General features: G+C 47.7%; 1 protein-coding gene across 1 annotated transcript; it reads left to right on the top strand.

Annotated features, from left to right (window-relative positions):
* The first annotated feature begins 9488 nt into the window (after positions 1–9488).
* LOC123141943 (UDP-glucosyltransferase UGT13248-like) lies at positions 9489–11067 on the top strand. Its single transcript, XM_044560997.1, has one exon. It carries the CDS (start codon positions 9517–9519, stop codon positions 10894–10896), a length of 1380 nt encoding a protein of 459 aa, XP_044416932.1. The 5' UTR covers positions 9489–9516; the 3' UTR covers positions 10897–11067.
* Positions 11068–20592: the final 9525 nt, after the last annotated feature.

Raw genomic sequence — 20592 nt, 5'->3', positions numbered from 1 at the left:
GCCAAAGCTGCCGCGATGGGCACCACGGGGGTCGCCTCTATAGGCGCAGCAGGGGGAGTAGCAATCATCACGAGTGCCGCCATGGGCGCCGGTGGAGCTCCCTCCTGAACCAAGGCGAGGTGCGTCTCACGCGCCTTCCGAGCCTTATATGCGTCAACGACCTCCTGTGGTGCGCGGCACTGGCGGGAGAAATGCTCCACCGAGCCACAACGGAAGCAGTCCTGAGGCCTTTGCCCTCCCTTGCCTGGCTTGTTCTGCTTAGCCGGGGCGGGGGGGGTGAGGGCCCTTCTTCTTGCCCTTCCGGCCCCTCTTCTTCTGTTGAGGCTTGCGGACTTTGAGAGCGTTCACCTCCTGGCGAGAACTCCCCCCCAAGTGGTTGCGCGACAAAGTTCTTTTTGAGAACCTCGTCTTGCGCCTCCGCCACCTGGAGGACGTCAATCAACTCTGAATACCTCGTGTAGTTCCCCTGGCGGTAGTTCCGTGAGGACTGGACCGCGTCGGGGTGGAAAGTGGATAGGGTCTTCTCAATCTTCTGGGAGTCGGTAATCTCAGTACCACACAACCGAAGAGTCGTACAAATCCGGTGCAGAGCCGAATTGTACTCCCCAACCGTCTTGAAGTCCGCAAACCTCAGACGGATCCACTCTGCCTCTGCACGTGGCTTCACAGTGTACTTCAGCCGCTTGAACCGCTGCTTAAGAGCGGTCCAAAGGCCAGAAGCACTGCGCTCAGCCATATACTCATCTTTCAGAGTAGGTGACAGGTGATGACGGAGAAAGTGCAGAGCCTGCGCATTCTCAGTCTCGAACTTGGGATCAGTGACGGCCAGCTGGGCCCCCTTACCGATCGCCCTCAGGAGGGTTTTGCCCTGGGGAAAGATCTCGCAGTCCGAGGACCATGACAGGTAGTTCAGCCCTGTCTGGGCCAACTCAGGAAACTCCTTGTGGGCAATTCCGGCCATCTGCGATTTATGCAAAAATCATGAGATTACAGCAGGTAATCTTTTGCACAAAGCGATGTTGATAAACTTATTCAATAAAATGACGTTCCACTATTTAAAACATGCTATTATATGACTTACTAAATGATTAAGAGTGCTAAACAATTAATCTACATCAGTAAAATCATACAATAATATCATGTTACAAAAGATAGCATGTTAAGCGCATCTAGTATGAGAAAACTAGCCCAAAAATTGAATTCCCGAGGTATTTTTAAGCCCAAATACGCGATTTTCAGCGAAAACAGACAGTTCCAGGGGGTTCTACGCGAAATATTGCCGCAGGAATAAAAATCGCGCAAGAACTGAAAACTACAGGGGCTAAACCGCAATTTTTACGCGACAGCCGGCGCCCCTCTTTTTTTTATTGGAGGGATCCCACGGCCGCGGCCCATCCGGCCCAACAGCCAGCGGGCCGGCCCAGGCGCTGCGCTCGGGTTAGGCACGCGCCGCTAGGGTTTCCCCTAGCGCCCAGGGGCGGCGGCGGCCTGGGGCCGGCCAGCTCGCGCGGCGGGGCCTGGCGCCACCCGACGGCGGCCAAGGCACGCGCCGGCGGCGGCCGAGGGCCGGCCAGCTCGCGCGGCGGGGCCTGGTGCCACCCGACGGCGGCCAAGGCACGCGCCGGCGGCGGCCTAGGGCCGGCCAGCTCGCGCGGCGGGGCCTGCACACGGGGGCGGCCGGGGCTGGCCATGGCGAGTGGCGCGGCGCGGCCACGGGATGGCGCGGGCACGGCGCGCGGCGCGCGGCTACCTGCGCGGCCACGGCAGGGCACGGGGCGGCCGGGGCTGGCCCTGGCCAGTGGCGCGGCGCGGCCACGGCAGGGCACGGGGCGGCCAGCTCGAGCCCCGGCGACGGCAGCCGGCCGTGCACGGGCTCGGCCGGGGCGACGACCGGTGCGACGGCGGCGGCCACGCCACACGACGCGGCGTCGAGCCGACCATCGAGACGGCGGCGGCGGCGTCAGCAGGACGCGGTGCAGCGTGCTTGGTACGGCGTCATCTGGACGCCGGCCTCGGGATGCGGATCTTCGTCGTGTTCGTCCGGAACTCCGACGGCGCATGGCACATCTGGTGCATTTGCGGCGGTACCGCGACCATCGGGGTCGCGATCTGTATCGACTCCCTATAGTGCAGTCAACAAGTCCCTCGTAGTCCAAGAACATCGACATTGGTCGGCGACGTGTTCGTCCGCTCTGTTCTTGGGAGGAAAATCCGCACCATAGGTAGATCAAATCCGAATAATAATCTAATCGCAAAAACGGAATCGTAGCAACGAGAGAAATCCATTTTTGCAAAAGTGAGGATCGGATCTTATACCTCCGTGGGATCGACGAAAGCCTGCGTGATGCAGGATTGACGGAGAGTTGATGGAGCGAAGCGTGCTGATAACGTGTTCCGCAACTCCGCCGGCGAGTCCGATCCGAGGTTGCGGAGCGAGAGCGAGCGTCGTAGACGAAGTAGTCGAAGTAGTCGAAGTATGCGAAAGTAAAAGTGACACAGAGAGATGGAGGAGACCAGCTTTATTAATCAATGATCAGGTGTTACAATGATGGCTCCTCGTTGCTTTATATAGGGGGTAGGTGGTCAAGGGATAAGTACCCACTTAGCAAAAAGAGGGGAAACGGGAGGGGCCGGCCCGTGCGCGTTGCACGCGGCCGCCGCCACCCCATCCGGGTGACCCGGTTTCCCAACAAAGAGAGCCGGTTGAATCGGGGCAGAAGAAAGATGCGGGGTATGCGGTGGCTCTTCGCGGGTGAAAAAGGAGGAATTTGGCTGGGTGCTTGACGAGTAGGGACACAGTGTACACGGGGAATGATTTATTTTCAGGATTTATCTTCCACTTTAATACCATGTAATTCTTTTACTTTGAAATAAATATCAAATGATTATTAGAAAAAGGAAATCTTATATAAACATTATGATTTGGTATTTTCCATGTAGTTTTTTTAGATAATTGTAAATAAATATGCCGAAACTTGTACACAATGGTCTTCAATATGTTTTTCTCGCCCACAAGGATTCCTGCGGCATCGATCCCGACCACAACGGAACTGGTGGTTTGATTTCGATCGGAATCCGACGACAAAGAGGTCATCTGTATCTGTTGTAGAACTGGATGGTTCGTCATATAGATAAATCATTTATATTTTTTAGATAGAACGAAACAACGTCACCTCACGAGTGCCCCATTCAAGTTGTTTGTCCAACGACTATCTATTTACATATAAGAATAAAAATAAGATTTTCCATCTACTCTCATCTTTCCATTTTAATTTTACATAGAGCGAAACAACATTAGCTCATGAGCGCCCAATTGAAGTTTTCAACACAACCACTACCTATTTATTCTAGATATAAGAACAAAATAGCTATGTTAAAAATATATGTTTTTTCCATTGCCCGTTCACTTTCTTATTTCCATTTCTATTTTGAGATAAAAAACATCAGATCACAAATGCCCGATTATAGTTTCTTGCCGAGTCACTACCTATTTATATTAGAAAGAACAAAATAACCATCTCAGAAAAAAGAGAAAACAGAACAAGGTTTTCAATTTATAAAAAATAATAAATATATGTCTTGCATGGCTACTACCTACTTATATTAGTTAGAACAAAATAATTACAACGCTCAATAGCCTTTGAAAAATTATGGTGAGTACCACTACCAAAACTGATGCATGGGTCCTACCTCTCAATAACCCTTGAACTAGCTATGGCAGGTCCCACTGCTAGACGTTACATGACAAAAAAAATGACCACCCATTTGTAGTATTCGGTGACACTGGCAAATCCGTCATGAACATACCAAACTGTCACAGAAATTGGCAGCCAGGTGTGCTCAGAGACCGAGGCAATTAGGTGACGTTTATCGTCACCGATTTGCGGTAATCAGTGACATTATCCACCATCGTCATGAGGGTTTTCGTCACAGTATGTCAGTTTTGTTGTAGGTACGAACCGTTACTAGTGGAAATTTCTGTTACCACTCAACACTAGTGAGAATCCTGTCCAATTTCTCATAAGTAGGAATTGGTAAGGAATTAGCCCATGTAAATTGTCTACCAGTGAGGTCAATCTCCCTCAAGTCAAGACTTTCAATGATCATATTAAACATGAATGACCACCTTCTATCAAAGTTGTCATTATTTTTTTCATCTTGTCTTCTTATGATATTAAAATCTCCTCCAACCATAATGGGCAACCTTTCATCCCCACAAATTCTCACTAAGCTTACGAGGGAGTCGGGCTTAAGCTCTGGCTGCGCCGCACCATATACGGCCTCCAACGTCCATTCGAAGCCATCAATTTTCGATCTTACACGAAATTTGGCAGCAAATTCACCGTGAACCACCCTGAAATGGTGTTGAGAAACTGGGGAGTGAAATTATCTCTACCCGTCTCTAATAAAGCCATGAAATCCAATTTTTGCTCTACCGATGTATCATTAAGGAATTTTTTTAACCAAGTCCGCTAGACCTCTGCTATTCTAGAATATTCCTTTCATAATTCATCATGAAAATTTTCTTTTATTTAACTCTCGCACTCCTACGCATCGCCGATGTAGGATAAACCTTCCTCTTCCAGGTTCTTTTTGGTTTATCCTTCATCGCCTCTGTGTGCAGAGGATCAGTGTCAGTAGTAACAATGACATCTGGTTGCATATGGGCCTTGTACCCCTCGTCAACCACATCCTCATCGCCGCCTTCTAAGCCCTCCGTGGGGACTAGATCCCCACAGAGACTCTGAAGCGATGTTACTCCAAGATCATTAATATCTGTTTCATTCATAGGTCTTATCGCCGCTATATTTCGAATTAAATCCAGAACTCTATCCGTTTCTAAATCTAACAGATCATTAATGGATTCGGCGGTTTCTTTGCCATTAATACCAAGAGAGATTCCTAAGTTGCTGGCATTATCAATAATTTCATGTTCAAAAAAGTGCAGAATGAAACAACTTGTATTAACCGACATACCTGTATGGGCTTCGATGTCTCGAAGCTTGGCGGCCCTCATAGCACGCCCCAGCTATATGTCATCCGCGTCCGGCTGGCCCTGGATCCGATGACTAAAACGTCTGTCACTCGACATAGGATCCGGAATACCTTCAAAAGCGATCACGTCCTCCATAGCGGCTCCATCCGGGTTGTGGCCGCCCGCCATATGCCCGACCGAGTCCGAAGCGATAGGAGGCACTCATCTTCCAGACTGATCCATCGGGGTAGCGTCAACTAAGATGGCCGATGCACTGATCTCAATCGGTCGGGGTAGCGTCAACAAAGGAGTATTTAGCAGTCCTGTTTGGCTCGAGTAATGGCCATGATACTATTAATATAATGGTATGGGTTTGTCTACGTATCAGTCGACTGAGACTTGACAAAGTCTCAGTCGACGGACGTAAGCACGTATACAATCAGATGTTACGACTGATCCTCAGTACGTAGTACTACATCGTTTGTCTTTCTGTTTTAGGTGCGTGGCTGGTTTTCTATTTGGGCTGGGTCTGCTCCTGTTAGGTTATGTTTCTTAGCTTGTCTCCTCTTTTTGTCGGGCTTGCTCCCTTACTTGGGCTTTTTGTCTTTTCTACAACAGCAAAATACACTAGTAAAAGATATATTTGCTAAAAAAACTAGTAAAACATATAAAATAGTTCCATGCCACAAAAAAGGTGTACTGTGTTGTGCATGTGTTTCTTACAGCCAGCAAAATAGTTGCCTTACATTCGCCATTAGTGTTTGTTCTGCCAGCTCATGTCCTGTTTCAGCTTTTTTCATAGATCCAAAAGAAAACTATAAAAATTAATTTTAAAAATGAGAAGCAATCTATATAGTGTAAAATTAAAAAATATCGTGTTTTCGTGTATTTAAATGGTCGTCCTATATTTGTATCATCTTGTATTTATACAAAAAATATTGATCGTGTATTCATAAAAATGTTCATTGTATATTATGAAATGTTCATCACGCATTTATCTGATTTTCACCGCATAATATAAAAAAGTTCATCGCGTATTTAAATAAAATAATTATCATGGGTTTTACGGAAATGTTCACCATGTATTTACAACAAAAATGTATTAAATGTAAACCATGAAAAAACAAAGAAAAATAAATAAGACAATGATACGATGGTTGGCCCCCTCCTAGTGGCAGCACCCCCCGTAAAACACCACCAAGTTGCAGTACAGACAACACTTGCGATTGTATGCCTAGTGGCAAACATAGGCGTGATGGAAGACATCCAATTCCTAATGCGGAAAGACATACATGTATCTCTAATACTAGTTGCCATACATGTAGCTGCAGTCGAGGGCCATGACTGCAGTTGCATGCCTAGTGTGAGACATGCATCTCTCCCCCATCTCCCACCGCCCTTCGATAAAACAAAGGTCACTTGTAGTCAGATGGGTAGGCACGCAATTGCAATCGGTGGTGATACTTGCGGTTGCATGCTAGTATCAGACATGAAACTGCCCCCTTCCACACCGCCCCTCGACAAACAAAGGTGAGTTGCAGTCGGGTGGGTAGACATGCAGCTGCAGCTAGGCATCACAGTTATAGTTGCATGTCTAACATACACTTGCAACTACCCCATCTCCTGCCTTCATTTTGCAAAACAAAGCCTACTTGCATCCGCATTAGGGGACATGCAGTTGCAATCGATGCGCTACACGTGCAGTTGCATACCTAGTGACAGACATGCAACCCCCCCCCCTCTCGTGCCCCCATCAGACAAAACAAACACCAGTAGCATTTGTGTTAGGGGGACATGCATTTGTAGTTGAGGGCTACACTTGTAGTTGCATGCCTAGTGACAGACATGCAATTGCCCCCTCTCCTACGTCCATCTAAGAAAACAAATCTTAGTTGCGGGTGTGATGGAAGACATGCAATTGCACTTAGGGGGCACACTTGCAGTTGCATGCCTAGTGTACACATGCAACTGCCCCCGCCCTCTCCCACCGCCTTCTAACAAAATAATGTCCAGTTGCGGTCGTGATGGAAGGCATGCAATTGCAGTCGGGCGCGACACTTGCAGTTGCATGCCAAGTGCACATGTGCAACTGCCCCAGCCCCTCTCCCACCATCCTCCGACAAAAACAAGTTCAGTTGTGGGCGTGATGGAAGACATGTAGCTGCAGTGGGGGGCGACACTTGCAGTTGCATGCCTAGTGTACACGTGCAACTACTCCCCCCTCCCGGCGCCTTCCAACAAAACAAAGTTCAGTTGCAGTCGTGATGGAAGACATGCAATTGCAGCCGGGGCCCGACACTTGCAGTTGCATGCGTGGTGTACATATGCAACTGCTCCCCCACTCTCCCACAGCTGCCCGACAAAACAAAGTTCAGTTACAGTCGTGCTGGAAGACATGCAGTTGCAGCTGGGGCTGATACTTGCAATTGCATGTCTAGTGTACACATGCAACTGTAGTTGCGGTCAGGGCGCTACACTTGCAGTTGCATGCCTAGTGTACACATGCAATTGCCTCCCCATCGGGCCGCCCACATACAAAACCAAGTTTCAGTTCTAGTCGAAGACGGCACATGCAGTTGCATGCCTATTGGAAGACATGCAACTAACCCTCCCCACAAAACACAACTAAGTTGAAGTCGCCTTGAAGACATGTAGTTGCATTCGAGGGCAACAGTTGCAGTTTGTGCCTTGTGGCAAACATGCAACTGCGCACCCCCCCCCCCCCCCCCCCCCCCCCCCGCCCACACACATGCGATTGCAGTTGCACACCTAGTGGTAGAGATACAACTCGCCACTTCCAATCCCCCAACAAAATACTAGAAGTTACAGTCGAAGCGGACACTCGTAGTTCCTCACCTGGTGACAAACATGCCCCCCCCCCCCCCCGCGCGCGCGTGGTTTGGCATGAGAAAAACCACATCCGGAGGAAGAGAGGGAAAAGGTGGAGGAATACCATGATCCACTACTTTCATACTTCTTCCACACCTAAAACTTGGTAAGCAATGCTTTAATCAAGAAGAATAATTACAATTATAACTATAAAAGAAACAGAAACATAGAAATAATAAAATGATGCAGGAGAAAGACAAAAATGAAAAAGCATTATTATTTGAACAAAAGGGTTATGCATAATAAATAAAATAAATAATATAGTATTATGCTATATTTCCTAAAAAGAGAGGGAAAATAAAACAAGCAGTAGAAACTAAAAACCAGGAAATGTGATTAAAATAAAAATAGAAACGTGAGACAAGAAAAACAAAAGGGATGAAAAAAACAATACCAACTTCAGATGCTTCAGTAAAAACTGACCGCTCGTACAAGAGCAAAAGGTCTGTGTGCATCCCTCGTAACTCCAAGGCTACAAAATAGAAAAGAAAGATAAAAGAGCATAGGCCACGAGAAAGGCTTGTCGTATTGATTACTCTCTCACGGAAAAAAAAGTCTACCATCCATTGCGTACGGCATGTCCGCGTGTCAACTTTAACAAACAGGAAAAGTGATACACTGCACGAATCTTTGCGTCAAGGTCTTATGGCTACCGAATCGACAGAGACCCAACTAATTCATATTCGAGTGAGAATTAGCGAATCCTGAAAAAGAAAGCTAGCAAGAGTCACACTGTTAGAAAGTAAAAAAAGTTCTAAAAGATAAAAGGCAAACAAAAAATAGAACACACAAGTAAATAGAAAAGAAACAAGAAAATGTGAAAATAAAAATCAGCTTTTTAGCAATAAAAAAAACAGCTCAGGCCATATGGAACAGAAATGAAAAAGGAAAAGGAAAAGAAAAAAAGCCCACAAGCCGAACACGTTTAAACAGTGAGATTCGCTAGACAAGTTCAAATAAAGCACAGACCAACACGTACCTAAGGCCCAGAGTGAAGAAAAAGAAAGAAAAGAACAAAGCCCAGGTAGAAACGGCAATACAGGGGCCAGCGACTTGTGCGAGCGACTCGAACGTACAAAAGACAGAAGTTAAAGCGCGAATCTGATGATGGACTCGACTGAGACTTCGCTAAAACACAGTCGACTGAGTTTTAACGCATCCGATAATGGTATTATCTCTATCAGTTGCCTCATCATCGCTTATCTGGTATTACAATAGACCAGCCAGCCGCCCTCATTTTGGTTGTGGGAGTATCGAACAATACCATCATCCGTAAGTCTACACAACAGAGAGCTCTGTTTAGGTTTTCATGATACATACCCTACCTGTCGCAAATAATCGCGTGGCACCCCAGCTTTATGGCGACAGCACGCGTCACTTGAATTTCGGTCCTCCTTACGTCTGACGCCGACGACGACGACGACGAAACCTCCATTTGCACCGTGCCGGGGCTTCCACGTTCATGGCCATAGTTCGCAACTCACGACGGTCACAGATAATGTATTTTAAGGTTGCGGGTTAAGCGGTGTCAAGTCCAATCTATAATTATTATTATTTTGACGGGGAGTCAAATCTATAAATTTATTAGGTACGGAGTACAACCGTAGAAGAACACACACTGCAACACTAGCTAACAAACACCAACAGCGGCCATGGCAGAATGGGAGCACAGCATTCACGTGCTCCTCGTCTCGTACCCAGCCCAAGGCCACATCAATCCGCTCCTCCAGCTAGCGAAGCGGCTCGCCGGCCACAGGGGCATCCGCTGCACCCTCGCCGTGGCCCGGTCCGTTCTCGGCAACTCCGGCGGACCATCTCAGGCCGGCGCTGTCTACATCGCCGCCTTCTCGGACGGGTGCGACCGGCAGGGCTACGACGAGGTCGGCGACGTGCAGACCTTCCTGGCACGGCTCGAGTCGGTCGGCTCGTCCACGCTGGACGAGCTCCTCCGCTCCGAGGCGGAGCAGGGCCAGCCGGTGCACGCGGTCGTGTACGACGCGTTCCTGCTCTGGGCGCCGCGTGTGGCTCTGCGGCACGGCGCCAAGTGCGCGGCCTTCTTCACGCAGGCGTGCGCGGTGAACGTGGTGTACGCCCACGCGTGGGCAGGCCTCGTGAAACTCCCCGTCGACAAGGAGAAAGCGCCGGCGAAGCAGCCAGGCCTGCCCACGCCGCTGTCGCCGGCCGACTTCCCTTCCTTCCTCACGGACCCGGGCAGCAGCCCCGCTTACCTGCACCTGCTCCTGCAGCAGTGCGAGGGGCTCGAGGTGGCAGACCACAGCCTCATCAACTCGTTCGACGGGCTGCAGCCCGAGGAAGCCGAGTATTTGGCGTCCAGGTGGGGGGCCAAGGCGGTCGGCCCCAGCATCCCGTCGGCGTACCTCGACAGTCGCATGGCCGACGACACGTCCTACGGCTTCCACCTCCACGCTCCGATGGCGGCGGAGAGCAAGGCCTGGCTGGACGACAGACCGGCGCGCTCCGTGGTGTACGTCTCCTTCGGCAGCCTCGCCACGCCCGACCGTGCGCAGGTGGCCCAGGTCGCCGAGGGGTTGCACACCAGCGGCCACCCCTTCCTGTGGGTCGTCAGGGCGTCCGAGACCTGGAAGCTGCCCGAGGGCTTCGTCGACAAGGTCAAGTCCAAGGGGCGAGGCCTCTTCGTGACATGGAGCCCGCAGCTGGAGGTGCTCGCGCACCCGGCCGTCGGCTGCTTCGTCACGCACTGCGGCTGGAACTCCACGATAGAGGCCCTCAGCATCGGCCTGCCCATGGTCGCCGTGCCGCAGTGGTCGGACCAGCCGACCAACGCCAAATACGTTCAGGACGTCTGGCACGTGGGCGTGCAGGTGGAAGGGGCGGTGACCAAGGAGGAGCTGGCGAGGTGCGTCAAAGAGGTCATGGACGATGCCAAGGGCTGCAGGACGAAGGCTGCAAGCTGGAGTCACAAGGCCAAGAAGGCCATGAGTGAAGATGGCAGCTCGGACCGCAACATCGCCGACTTCCTTGCCAAACTTGGACTCTCAGCACATAATTAAACACTTGTCATGAATAATCCCTTGTCTCTAGTAGTATTTGTGTTTTCTTCTTTTGTATGCCATATCATGCATTTTGTGCCTTTCTGCCTGGCTTGTCTGTGCTACACGATTCTTGGGAATTTACGGTCATATGTTTCTTATTTTATGTTACTTATATCATGGACACAGTTGTTGGGATTCGAAGTGAAACAGCTTGCACTATGAAGTAAGCTTTTCCTCCATTGAGAACCAATATATTAACCCCTGGACGCTTGATTTGCTCCCAATGATCAGTACTTGCACATAACTAAGACACTTCACTTGGTCCCCAACAATCAACCTTACTAGCCTTACTAGTTACAAGTATTAATGTATTTTATTTGTCGTTGAAAGTGATGATTGGAAGCAAGTAAATAAAATGATTCAAATTGTAAAGAATAGTAAAAAGGTTTGATTGAGATTGTGATTACGAGGAATAAAGGATCGAAATCCGTAACTTAACAACCATGCCCTATGGGAGGACCCTAGTCACTGTCTCTTGACCCATGCCTCCACAACCTCCCGACATTGCCGACGTGAGGTGTTCGACAAACCAATGGTGCATGGTTGGCATCGTGTGGTGAAAACATATGTACATCAGATGCACACATAAGAAAAATAAGAAACAGTTTAATCTCTCACGACATAAAATTATACTCTAGTACAAAGTTAGTACAAAGTTGAGTCACTTATTTTGGGACGGATGGGGTAGGATATATCTGGCAAATTTGAGAAGTGTGAGAGCATCTCCAACAGCCGCGCTATATAAGTGTCGCGCCGCAAATATGTGGTTTTTACCACGCGCAATCGCTAACCCAACTCCAGTGGTGGCGCAATAACCGCGCGCGCGGCATAAAGGGTTCAGCGCAAGGTCTGAGTCGCCATCCCGCGCCGTTTATTTGGTGTGTCCGCCTCCGCGCGCCGCATACTCGAGCGCTCGCGCCGCACTCTCTCCACCGCGCCACCTTCGCCCAGCCCGCACCGCCGCCGGCGAATTGACCCGATGGACGCCCGCGCTGGCACTCCCCTCACCCCTTCCTACACCCGCGACCCCTCCACCGCCGCCGAAAACCCTAGCGCGGGGAGCTTTGGCTTCGCCTCCATCGGTGCTCCTCCAAGCACCGGTATCGCGCGCGGCCTTTTCATGCCTCCACGGACGACCTCGGCGACGGTTGGTGTTGGGGAACGTAGTAATTTCAAAAAAAAATCCTACGCACACGCAAGATCATGGTGATGCATAGCAACGAGAGGGGAGAGTGTCGTCTACGTACCCTCGTAGACCGTAAGCGGAAGCGTTATGACAACACGGTTGATGTAGTCGTACGTCTTCACGATCAATCGATCCTCAGTACCGAACGTACGGCACCTCCGCGTTCAGCACACGTTCAGCTCGGTGACGTCCCGCGAACTCACGATCCAGTAGAGCTTCGGGGAAGAGCTTCGTCAGCACGACGGCGTGGCGACGGTGTTGATGAAGTTACCGACGCAGGGCTTCGCCTAAGCACTGCTACGATATGACCGAGGTGGATTATGGTGGAGGGGGGCACCGCACACGGCTAAAAGATCAATGATCAATTGTTGTGTCTCCAAGGGGTGCCCCCTCCCCGTATATAAAGGAGTGGAGGAGGGGGAGGGGTCCGGCCTCCTATGGCGCGCCCCATGAGGAGTCCTACTCCCACCGAGAGTAGGACTCCCCCCTTCCAAGTAGGAGTAGGAGAGGAGAAGGAAGGGAGAGACGGAGAAAAGGAACCCCCCGGGGAGAAGGAAGGGAGGGGCGCGCAGCTGCCCTGGCCGCCCCTCCTCTTCTCCCACTAGGGCCCATTAGGCCCAATATACTCCCCGGGGGGTTCTGGTAACCCCCCGGTACTCCGGTATATGTCTGAAACCTTCCGAAACACTTTCGGTGTCCGAACATAGTCGTCCTGTTGGGGAACGTAATAATATCAAAAAAATTCTTACGCACACGCAGGATCATGGTGATGCATAGCAACGAGAGGGGAGAGTGTTGTCTACGTACCCTCGTAGACTGTAAGCGGAAGCGTTTATCAACGCGGTTGATGTAGTCGTACACCTTCACGATCCGTCCCGATCAAGCGAACGTACGGCACCTCCGCATTTAGCACACGTTCAGCTCGATGACGTCCTCGCCTTCTCGATCCAGCAAGAGGGGCGAAGTAGTAGATGAGTTCCCGGCAGCACGACGGCGTGGTGACGGTGTTGGTGAAGAACAATCTCCGCAGGGCTTCGCCTAAGGACTACGAAAACTATGACGGAGGATAAACTAGAGGGGACGGGGTAGCCGGCACACGGCTTGGTGTTTCTTGATGTGTCTTGGGTGCTAGCCCTACCCCTCTATTTATATGTTGAGCCTTGGGGTCGAAACTTGGAGTAAAAGCCTCCACAAAGTCGGTTTCACCCGAAAGGCAAGAGTACTTCTCGGACTCCAGGGCCAAACGCCAGGGACCCTGGCGTCTGGCCCCTGGACTCCGCAAAACTTCCTTTTGCTCTTTCCAAAAACCTCGTGGGCTTTCCCTTTTGGCCCTGATAAAGTGTTCTCGTGCCCAAACATTTCGGGAAACATCCGGAACCCCTTCCGATGGATTCCGGAACCCTTCCGGAGATCAAACACTACTATCCACATATCAATCTTTACTTCAGGACCATTCCGGAGTTCCTCGTCATATTCGTGATCTCATCCGAAACTCCGAACAACATTCGATCACCAACATACATAACTCATAGTACTATATCGTCAACGAACGTTAAGCATGTGGACCCTACGGGTTCGAGAACTATGTAGACATGACCGAGACACCTCTCTGGTCAATAACCAATAGCGGAACCTGGATGCCCATATTGGCTCCTACATAATCTACGAAGATCTTTATCGGTCAGACCGCATAACAACATACGTTGTTCCCTTTGTCATCGGTATGTTACTTGCCCAAGATTCGATCGTCGGTATCTCAATACCTAGTTCAATCTCGTTACCGGCAAGTCTCTTTACTCGTTCCGTAATACATCATCCCGCAACTAACTCATTAGTTACAATGCTTGCAAGGCTTACAGTGATGTGCATTACCGAGTGGGCCCAGAGATACCTCTCCGACAATCGGAGTGACAAATCCTAATCTCGAAATACGCCAACCCAACAAGTACCTTCGGGGACACCTGTAGAACACCTTTATAATCACCCAGTTACTTTGTGACGTTTGTTAGCACACAAAGTGTTCCTCCGGTAAACGGGAGTTGCATAATCTCATAGTCATAGGAACATGTATAAGTCATGAAGAAAGCAATAGCAGAATACTAAACGGTCAAGTGCTAGGCTAACGGAATGGGTCAAGTCAATCACATCATTCTCCTAATGATGTGAGACCCGTTAATCAATGACAACTCATGTCTATGGCTAGGAAACATAACCATCTTTGATCAACGAGCTAGTCAAGTAGAGGCATACTAGTGACACTCTGTTTGTCTATGTATTTACACAAGTATTATGTTTCCGGTTAATACAATTCTAGCATGAATAATAAACATTTATCATGATATAAGCAAATAAATAATAACTTTATTATTGCCTCTAGGGCATATTTCCTTCAGTCTCCCACTTGCACTAGAGTCAATAATCTAGATTACACAGTAATGATTCTAACACCCATGGAGCCTTGGTGCTGATCATGTTTTGCTCGTGGAAGAGGCTTAGTCAACGGGTCTGCAACAATCAGATCCGTATGTATCTTGCAAATCTCTATGTCTCCCACCTGGACTTGATACCGGATGGAGTTGAAGCGTCTCTTGATGTGCTTGGTTCTCTTGTGAAATCTGGATTCCTTTGCCAAAGCAATTGCACCAATTTTGTCACAAAAGATTTTCATTGGACCCGATGCACTAGGTATGACACCTAGATCGGATATGAACTCCTTCATCCAGACTCCTTCATTTGCTGCTTCCGAAGCAGCTATGTACCCCGCTTCACATGTAGATCCCGCTACGACGCTTTGTTTAGAACTGCACCAACTGACAGCTCCACCATTCAATAAAAACACATATCCGGTTTGTGATTTAGAATCATCCGGATCAGTGTCAAAGCTTGCATCGACGTAACCATTTATGACGAGCTCTTTGTCACCTCCATAAACGAGAAACATATCCTTAGTCCTTTTCAGGTATTTCTGGATGTTCTTGACCGCTGACCAGTGATCCACTCCTGGATTACTCTGGTACCTCCCTGCTAAACTAATAGCAAGGCACACATCAGGTCTGGTACACAGCATTGCATACATGATAGAGCCTATGGCTGAAGCATAGGGAACATCTTTCATTTTCTCTTTATCTTCTGCAGTGGTCGGGCATTGAGCCTTACTCAACTTCACATCTTGTAACACAGGCAAGAACCCTTTCTTTGCTTGATCCATTTTGAACTTCTTGAAAACTTTGTCAAGGTATGTGCTTTGTGAAAGTCCAATTAAGCGTCTCGATCTATCTCTATAGATCTTGATGCCCAATTTATAAGCAGCTTCACCGAGGTCCTTCATTGCAAAACTCATATTCAAATATCCTTTTATGCTATCCAGAAATTCTATATCATTTCCAATCAACAATATGTCATCCACATATAATATCAGAAATGCTACAGAGCTCCCACTCACTTTCTTGTAAATAGAGGCTTCTCCATATGTCTGTATAAAACCATATGCTTTGATCACACTATCAAAACGTTTATTCCAACTCCGAGAGGCTTGCACCAGTCCATAAATGGATCGTTGGAGCTTGCACACTTTGTTAGCTCCCTTTGGATCGACAAAACCTTCCGGTTGCATCATATACAACTCTTCTTCCAAAAATCCATTCAGGAATGCAGTCTTGACATCCATTTGCCAAATTTCATAATCATAAAATGCGGCAATTGCTAACATGATTCGGACAGACTTAAGCATCGCTACAGGTGAGAAGGTCTCATCGTAGTCAATCCCTTGAACTTGTCGAAAACCTTTTGCAACAAGTCGAGCTTTATAGACAGTAACATTACCGTCAGCGTCAGTCTTCTTCTTGAAGATCCATTTATTCTCGATGGCTTGCCGATCATCGGGCAAGTCAACCAAAGTCCATACTTTGTTCTCATACATGGATCCCATCTCAGATTTCATGGCCTCAAGCCATTTTGCGGAATCTGGGCTCACCATCGCTTCTTCATAGTTCGTAGGTTCGTCATGGTCTAGTAACATAACCTCCAGAACAGGATTACCGTACCACTCTGGTGCGGATCTTACTCTGGTTGACCTACGAGGTTCAGTAACAACTTGATCTGAAGTCTCATGATCATCATCATTACCTTCCTCACTAATTGGTGTAGACGTCACAGGAACCGGTTTTTGTGATGAACTATTTTCCAATAAGGGAGCAGGTACTGTTACCTCATCAAGTTCTACTTTCCTCCCACTCACTTCTTTCGAGAGAAACTCCTTCTCTAGAAAGGATCCATTCTTAGCAACAAATGTCATGCCTTCGGATATGTGATAGAAGGTGTACCCAACAGTTTCCTTTGGGTATCCTATGAAGACACATTTCTCCGATTTGGGTTCGAGCTTATCAGGTTGAAGTTTTTTCACATAAGCATCGCAGCCCCAAACTTTAAGAAACGACAACTTTGGTTTCTTGCCAAACCACAGTTCATAAGGCATCGTCTCAACGGATTTTGATGGTGCTCTATTTAACGTGAATGCAGCCGTCTCTAAAGCATAATCCCAAAACGATAGCGGTAAATCAGTAAGAGACATCATAGATCGCACCATATCTAGTAAAGTACGATTACAACGTTCGGACACACCATTACGCTGTGGTGTTCCGGGTGGCATGAGTTTGTGAAACTATTCCACATTGTTTTAATTGAAGGTCAAACTTGTAACTCAAATATCGTCTCCGCAATCAAATCGCAAAAAAACTTTTATTTTCTTGTTACAATGATTCTCCACTTCACTCTGAAATTCTTTGAACTTTTCAACTGTTTCAGTTTCATTTAGATATACCCATATCTGCTCAAATCATCTATGAAGGTCAGGAAATAACGATACCCGCCGCGAGCCTCAACACTCATCGGACCGCATACATCGGTATGTATTATTTCCAATAAGTCAGTAGCTCGCTCCATTGTTCCGGAGAACGGAGTCTTAGTCATCTTGCCCATGAGGCATGGTTCGCAAGCATCAACTGATTCATAATCAAGTGATTCCAAAAGCCCATCAGCATGGATTTTCTTCATGCGCTTTACACCAATATGACCTAAACGGCAGTGCCACAAATAAGTTGCACTATCATTATTAACTTTGCATCTTTTGGCTTCAATATTATGAATATGTGTATCACTACGATCGAGATCCAACAAACCATTTTCATTGGGTGTATGACCATAGAAGGTTTTATTCATGTAAACGGAATAACAATTATTCTCTAACTTAAATGAATAACTGTATTGCAATAAACATGATCAAATCATATTCATGCTCAACGCAAACACCAAATAACACTTATTTAGGTTCAACACTAATCCCGAAAGTATAGGGAGTGTGCGATGATGATCATATCAATCTTGGAACTACTTCCAACACACATCGTCACTTCACCCTTAACTAGTCTCTGTTCATTCTGCAACTCCCGTTTCGAGTTACTAATCTCGGCAACTGAACTAGTATCAAATACTAAGGGGTTGCTATAAACACTAGTAAAGTACACATCAATAACATGTATATCAAATATACCTTTGTTCACTATGCCATCCTTCTTATCCGCCAAGTATCTAGGGCGATTCCACTTCTAGTGACCAGTCCCTTTGCAGTAGAAGTACTTAGTCTCAGGCTTAGGTCCAGACTTGGGCTTCTTCATTTGAGCAGCAACTCGCTTGCCATTCTTCTTGAAGTTCCCCTTCTTCCCTTTGCCCTTTTCTTGAAACTAGTGGTCTTGTCAACCATCAACACTTGATGTTTTTCTTGATTTCTACCTTCGTTGATTTCAGCATCATAAAGAGCTTGGGAATTGTCTTATCCATCCCTTGCATATTATAGTTCATCACGAAGCTCTTGTATCTTGGTGGCACTGATTGAAGAATTCTGTCGATGACACTATCATCCGGAAGATTAACTCCCAGTTGAATCAAGTGATTGTTATACCCAGACATTCTGAGTATATGTTCACTGACAGAACTATTCTCCTCCATCTTGCAGCTGTAGAACTTATTGGAGACCTCATATCTCTCAATCCGGGCATTTGCTTGAAATATTAACTTCAACTCCTGGAACATCTCATATGCTCCATGACGTTCAAAACGTCGTTGAAGTCTCGGTTCTAAGCCGTAAAGCATGGCACACTGAACTATCGAGTAGTCATCAGCTTTGCTCTGCGGGACATTCATAACATCTGGTGTTGCTCCTGCAGCAGTTTTGTCACCTAGTGGTGCATCAAGGACATAATTCTTCTATGCAGCAATGAGGATAATCCTCAAGTTATGGACCCAGTCCGTGTAATTGCTACCATCATCTTTCAACTTTGCTTTCTCAAGGAACGCATTAAAATTCAATGGAACAACAGCACGAGCCATCTATGTACAACAAACATAGACATGAAAAATACTATCAGGTACTAAGTTCATGATAAATTTAAGTTCAATTAATCATATTACTTAAGAACTCCCACTTAGATAGATATCCCTCTAATCATCGAAGTGATCACGTGATCCAAATCAACTAAACCATAACTGATCATCACGTGAAATGGAGTAGTTTTCAATGGTGAACATCACTATGTTGATCATATCTACTATATGATTCACGCTCGACCTTTCGGTCTCAGTGTTCCGAGGCCATATCTGCATATGCTAGGCTCGTCAAGTTTAACATGAGTATTCTGCGTGTGCAAAACTGGCTTGCACCCTTTGTAGATGGACGTAGAGCTTATCACACTCGATCATTACGTGGTGTCTGGGCACGACGAACTTTGGCAACGGTGCATACTCAGGGAGAACACTTTTATCTGGAAATTTAGTGAGAGATCATCTTATAATGCTACCGTCAATCAAAGCAAAATAATATGCATAAAAGATAAACATCACATGCAATCAATATAAGTGATATGATATGGCCATCATCAGCTTGTGCTTGTGATCTCCATCTCCGAAGCACCGTCATGATCACCATCGTCACCGGCGCGACACCTTGATCTCCATCGTAGCATCGTTGTCATCTCGCCAACTATTGCTTCTACGACTATCGCTACCGCTTAGTGATAAAGTAAAGCATTACAGGGCGATTGTATTGCATACAATAAAGCGACAACCATATGGCTCCTGCTAGTTGCTGATAACTCGGTTACAAAACATGATCATCTCATACAATAAAATATAGCATCATGTCTTGACCATATCACATCACAACATGCCCTGCAAAAACAAGTTAGACGTCCTCTACTTTGTTGTTTGCAAGTTTTATGTGGCTGCTACGGGCTGAGCAAGAACCGTTCTTACCTACGCATCAAAACCACAACGATAGTTCGTTAAGTTAGTGATGTTTTAACCTCCTCAAGGACCGGGCGTAGCCACACTCGGTTCAACTAAAGTTGGAGAAACTGACACCCGCCAGCCACCTGTGTGCAAAGCACGTCGGTAGAACCAGTCTTGCGTAAGCGTACGCGTAATGTCGGTCCGGGCCGCTTCATCCAACAATACCGCCGAACCAAAGTATGACATGCTAGTAAGCAGTATGACTTGTATCGCCCACAACTCACTTGTGTTCTACTCGTGCATATAACATCTACGCATAAACCTGGCTCTGATACCACTGTTGGGGAACGCAGTAATTTAAAAAAAATTCTTACGCACATGCAGGATCATGGTGATGCATAGCAACGAGAGGGGAGAGTGTTGTCTACGTACCCTCGTAGACCGTAAGCGAAAGCGTTTATCAACGCGGTTTATGTAGTCGTACACCTTCACGATCCGTCCTGATCAAGTACCGAACGTACGGCACCTCCGCATTCAGCACACGTTCAGCTCGATGACGTCCACGCCTTCTCGATCCAGCAAGAGGGGCGAAGTAGTAGATGAGTTCCCGGCAGCACGACGGCGTGGTGACGGTGTTGGTGAAGAACAATCTCTGCAGGGCTTCGCCTAAGGACTACGAAAACTATGACAGAGGATAAACTAGAGGGGACGGGGTAGCCGGCACACGGCTTGGTGTTTCTTGATGTGTCTTGGGTGCTAGCCCTACCCCTCTATTTATATGTTGAGCCTTGGGGTCGAAACTTGGAGTAAAAGCCTCCACAAAGTCGGTTTCACCCGAAAGGCAAGAGTCCTTGTCGGACTCCAGGGCCAGACGCCAGGGTTCCCGGCGTCTGGACCCGGACGGCAGGGACCCTGGCGTCTAGCCCCTGGACTCCGCAAAACTTCCTTTTGCTCTTTCCAAAAACCTCGTGGGCTTTCCCTTTTGGCCCAGATAAAATGTTCTCGTGCCCAAACATTTCGGGAAACATCCGGAACCCCTTCCGATGGATTCCGGAACCCTTCCGGGGATCAAACACTACTATCCATATATCAATCTTTACTTCCGGACCATTCCGGAGTTCCTCGTCATATTCATGATCTCATCCGAAACTCCGAACACATTCGGTCACCAACATACTTAACTCATA

Source organism: Triticum aestivum, chromosome 6D, assembly GCF_018294505.1.
Source record: "Triticum aestivum cultivar Chinese Spring chromosome 6D, IWGSC CS RefSeq v2.1, whole genome shotgun sequence".
Lineage (NCBI taxonomy): Eukaryota > Viridiplantae > Streptophyta > Magnoliopsida > Poales > Poaceae > Triticum > Triticum aestivum.
This window is presented reverse-complemented; position numbering and strand designations above follow the sequence as displayed.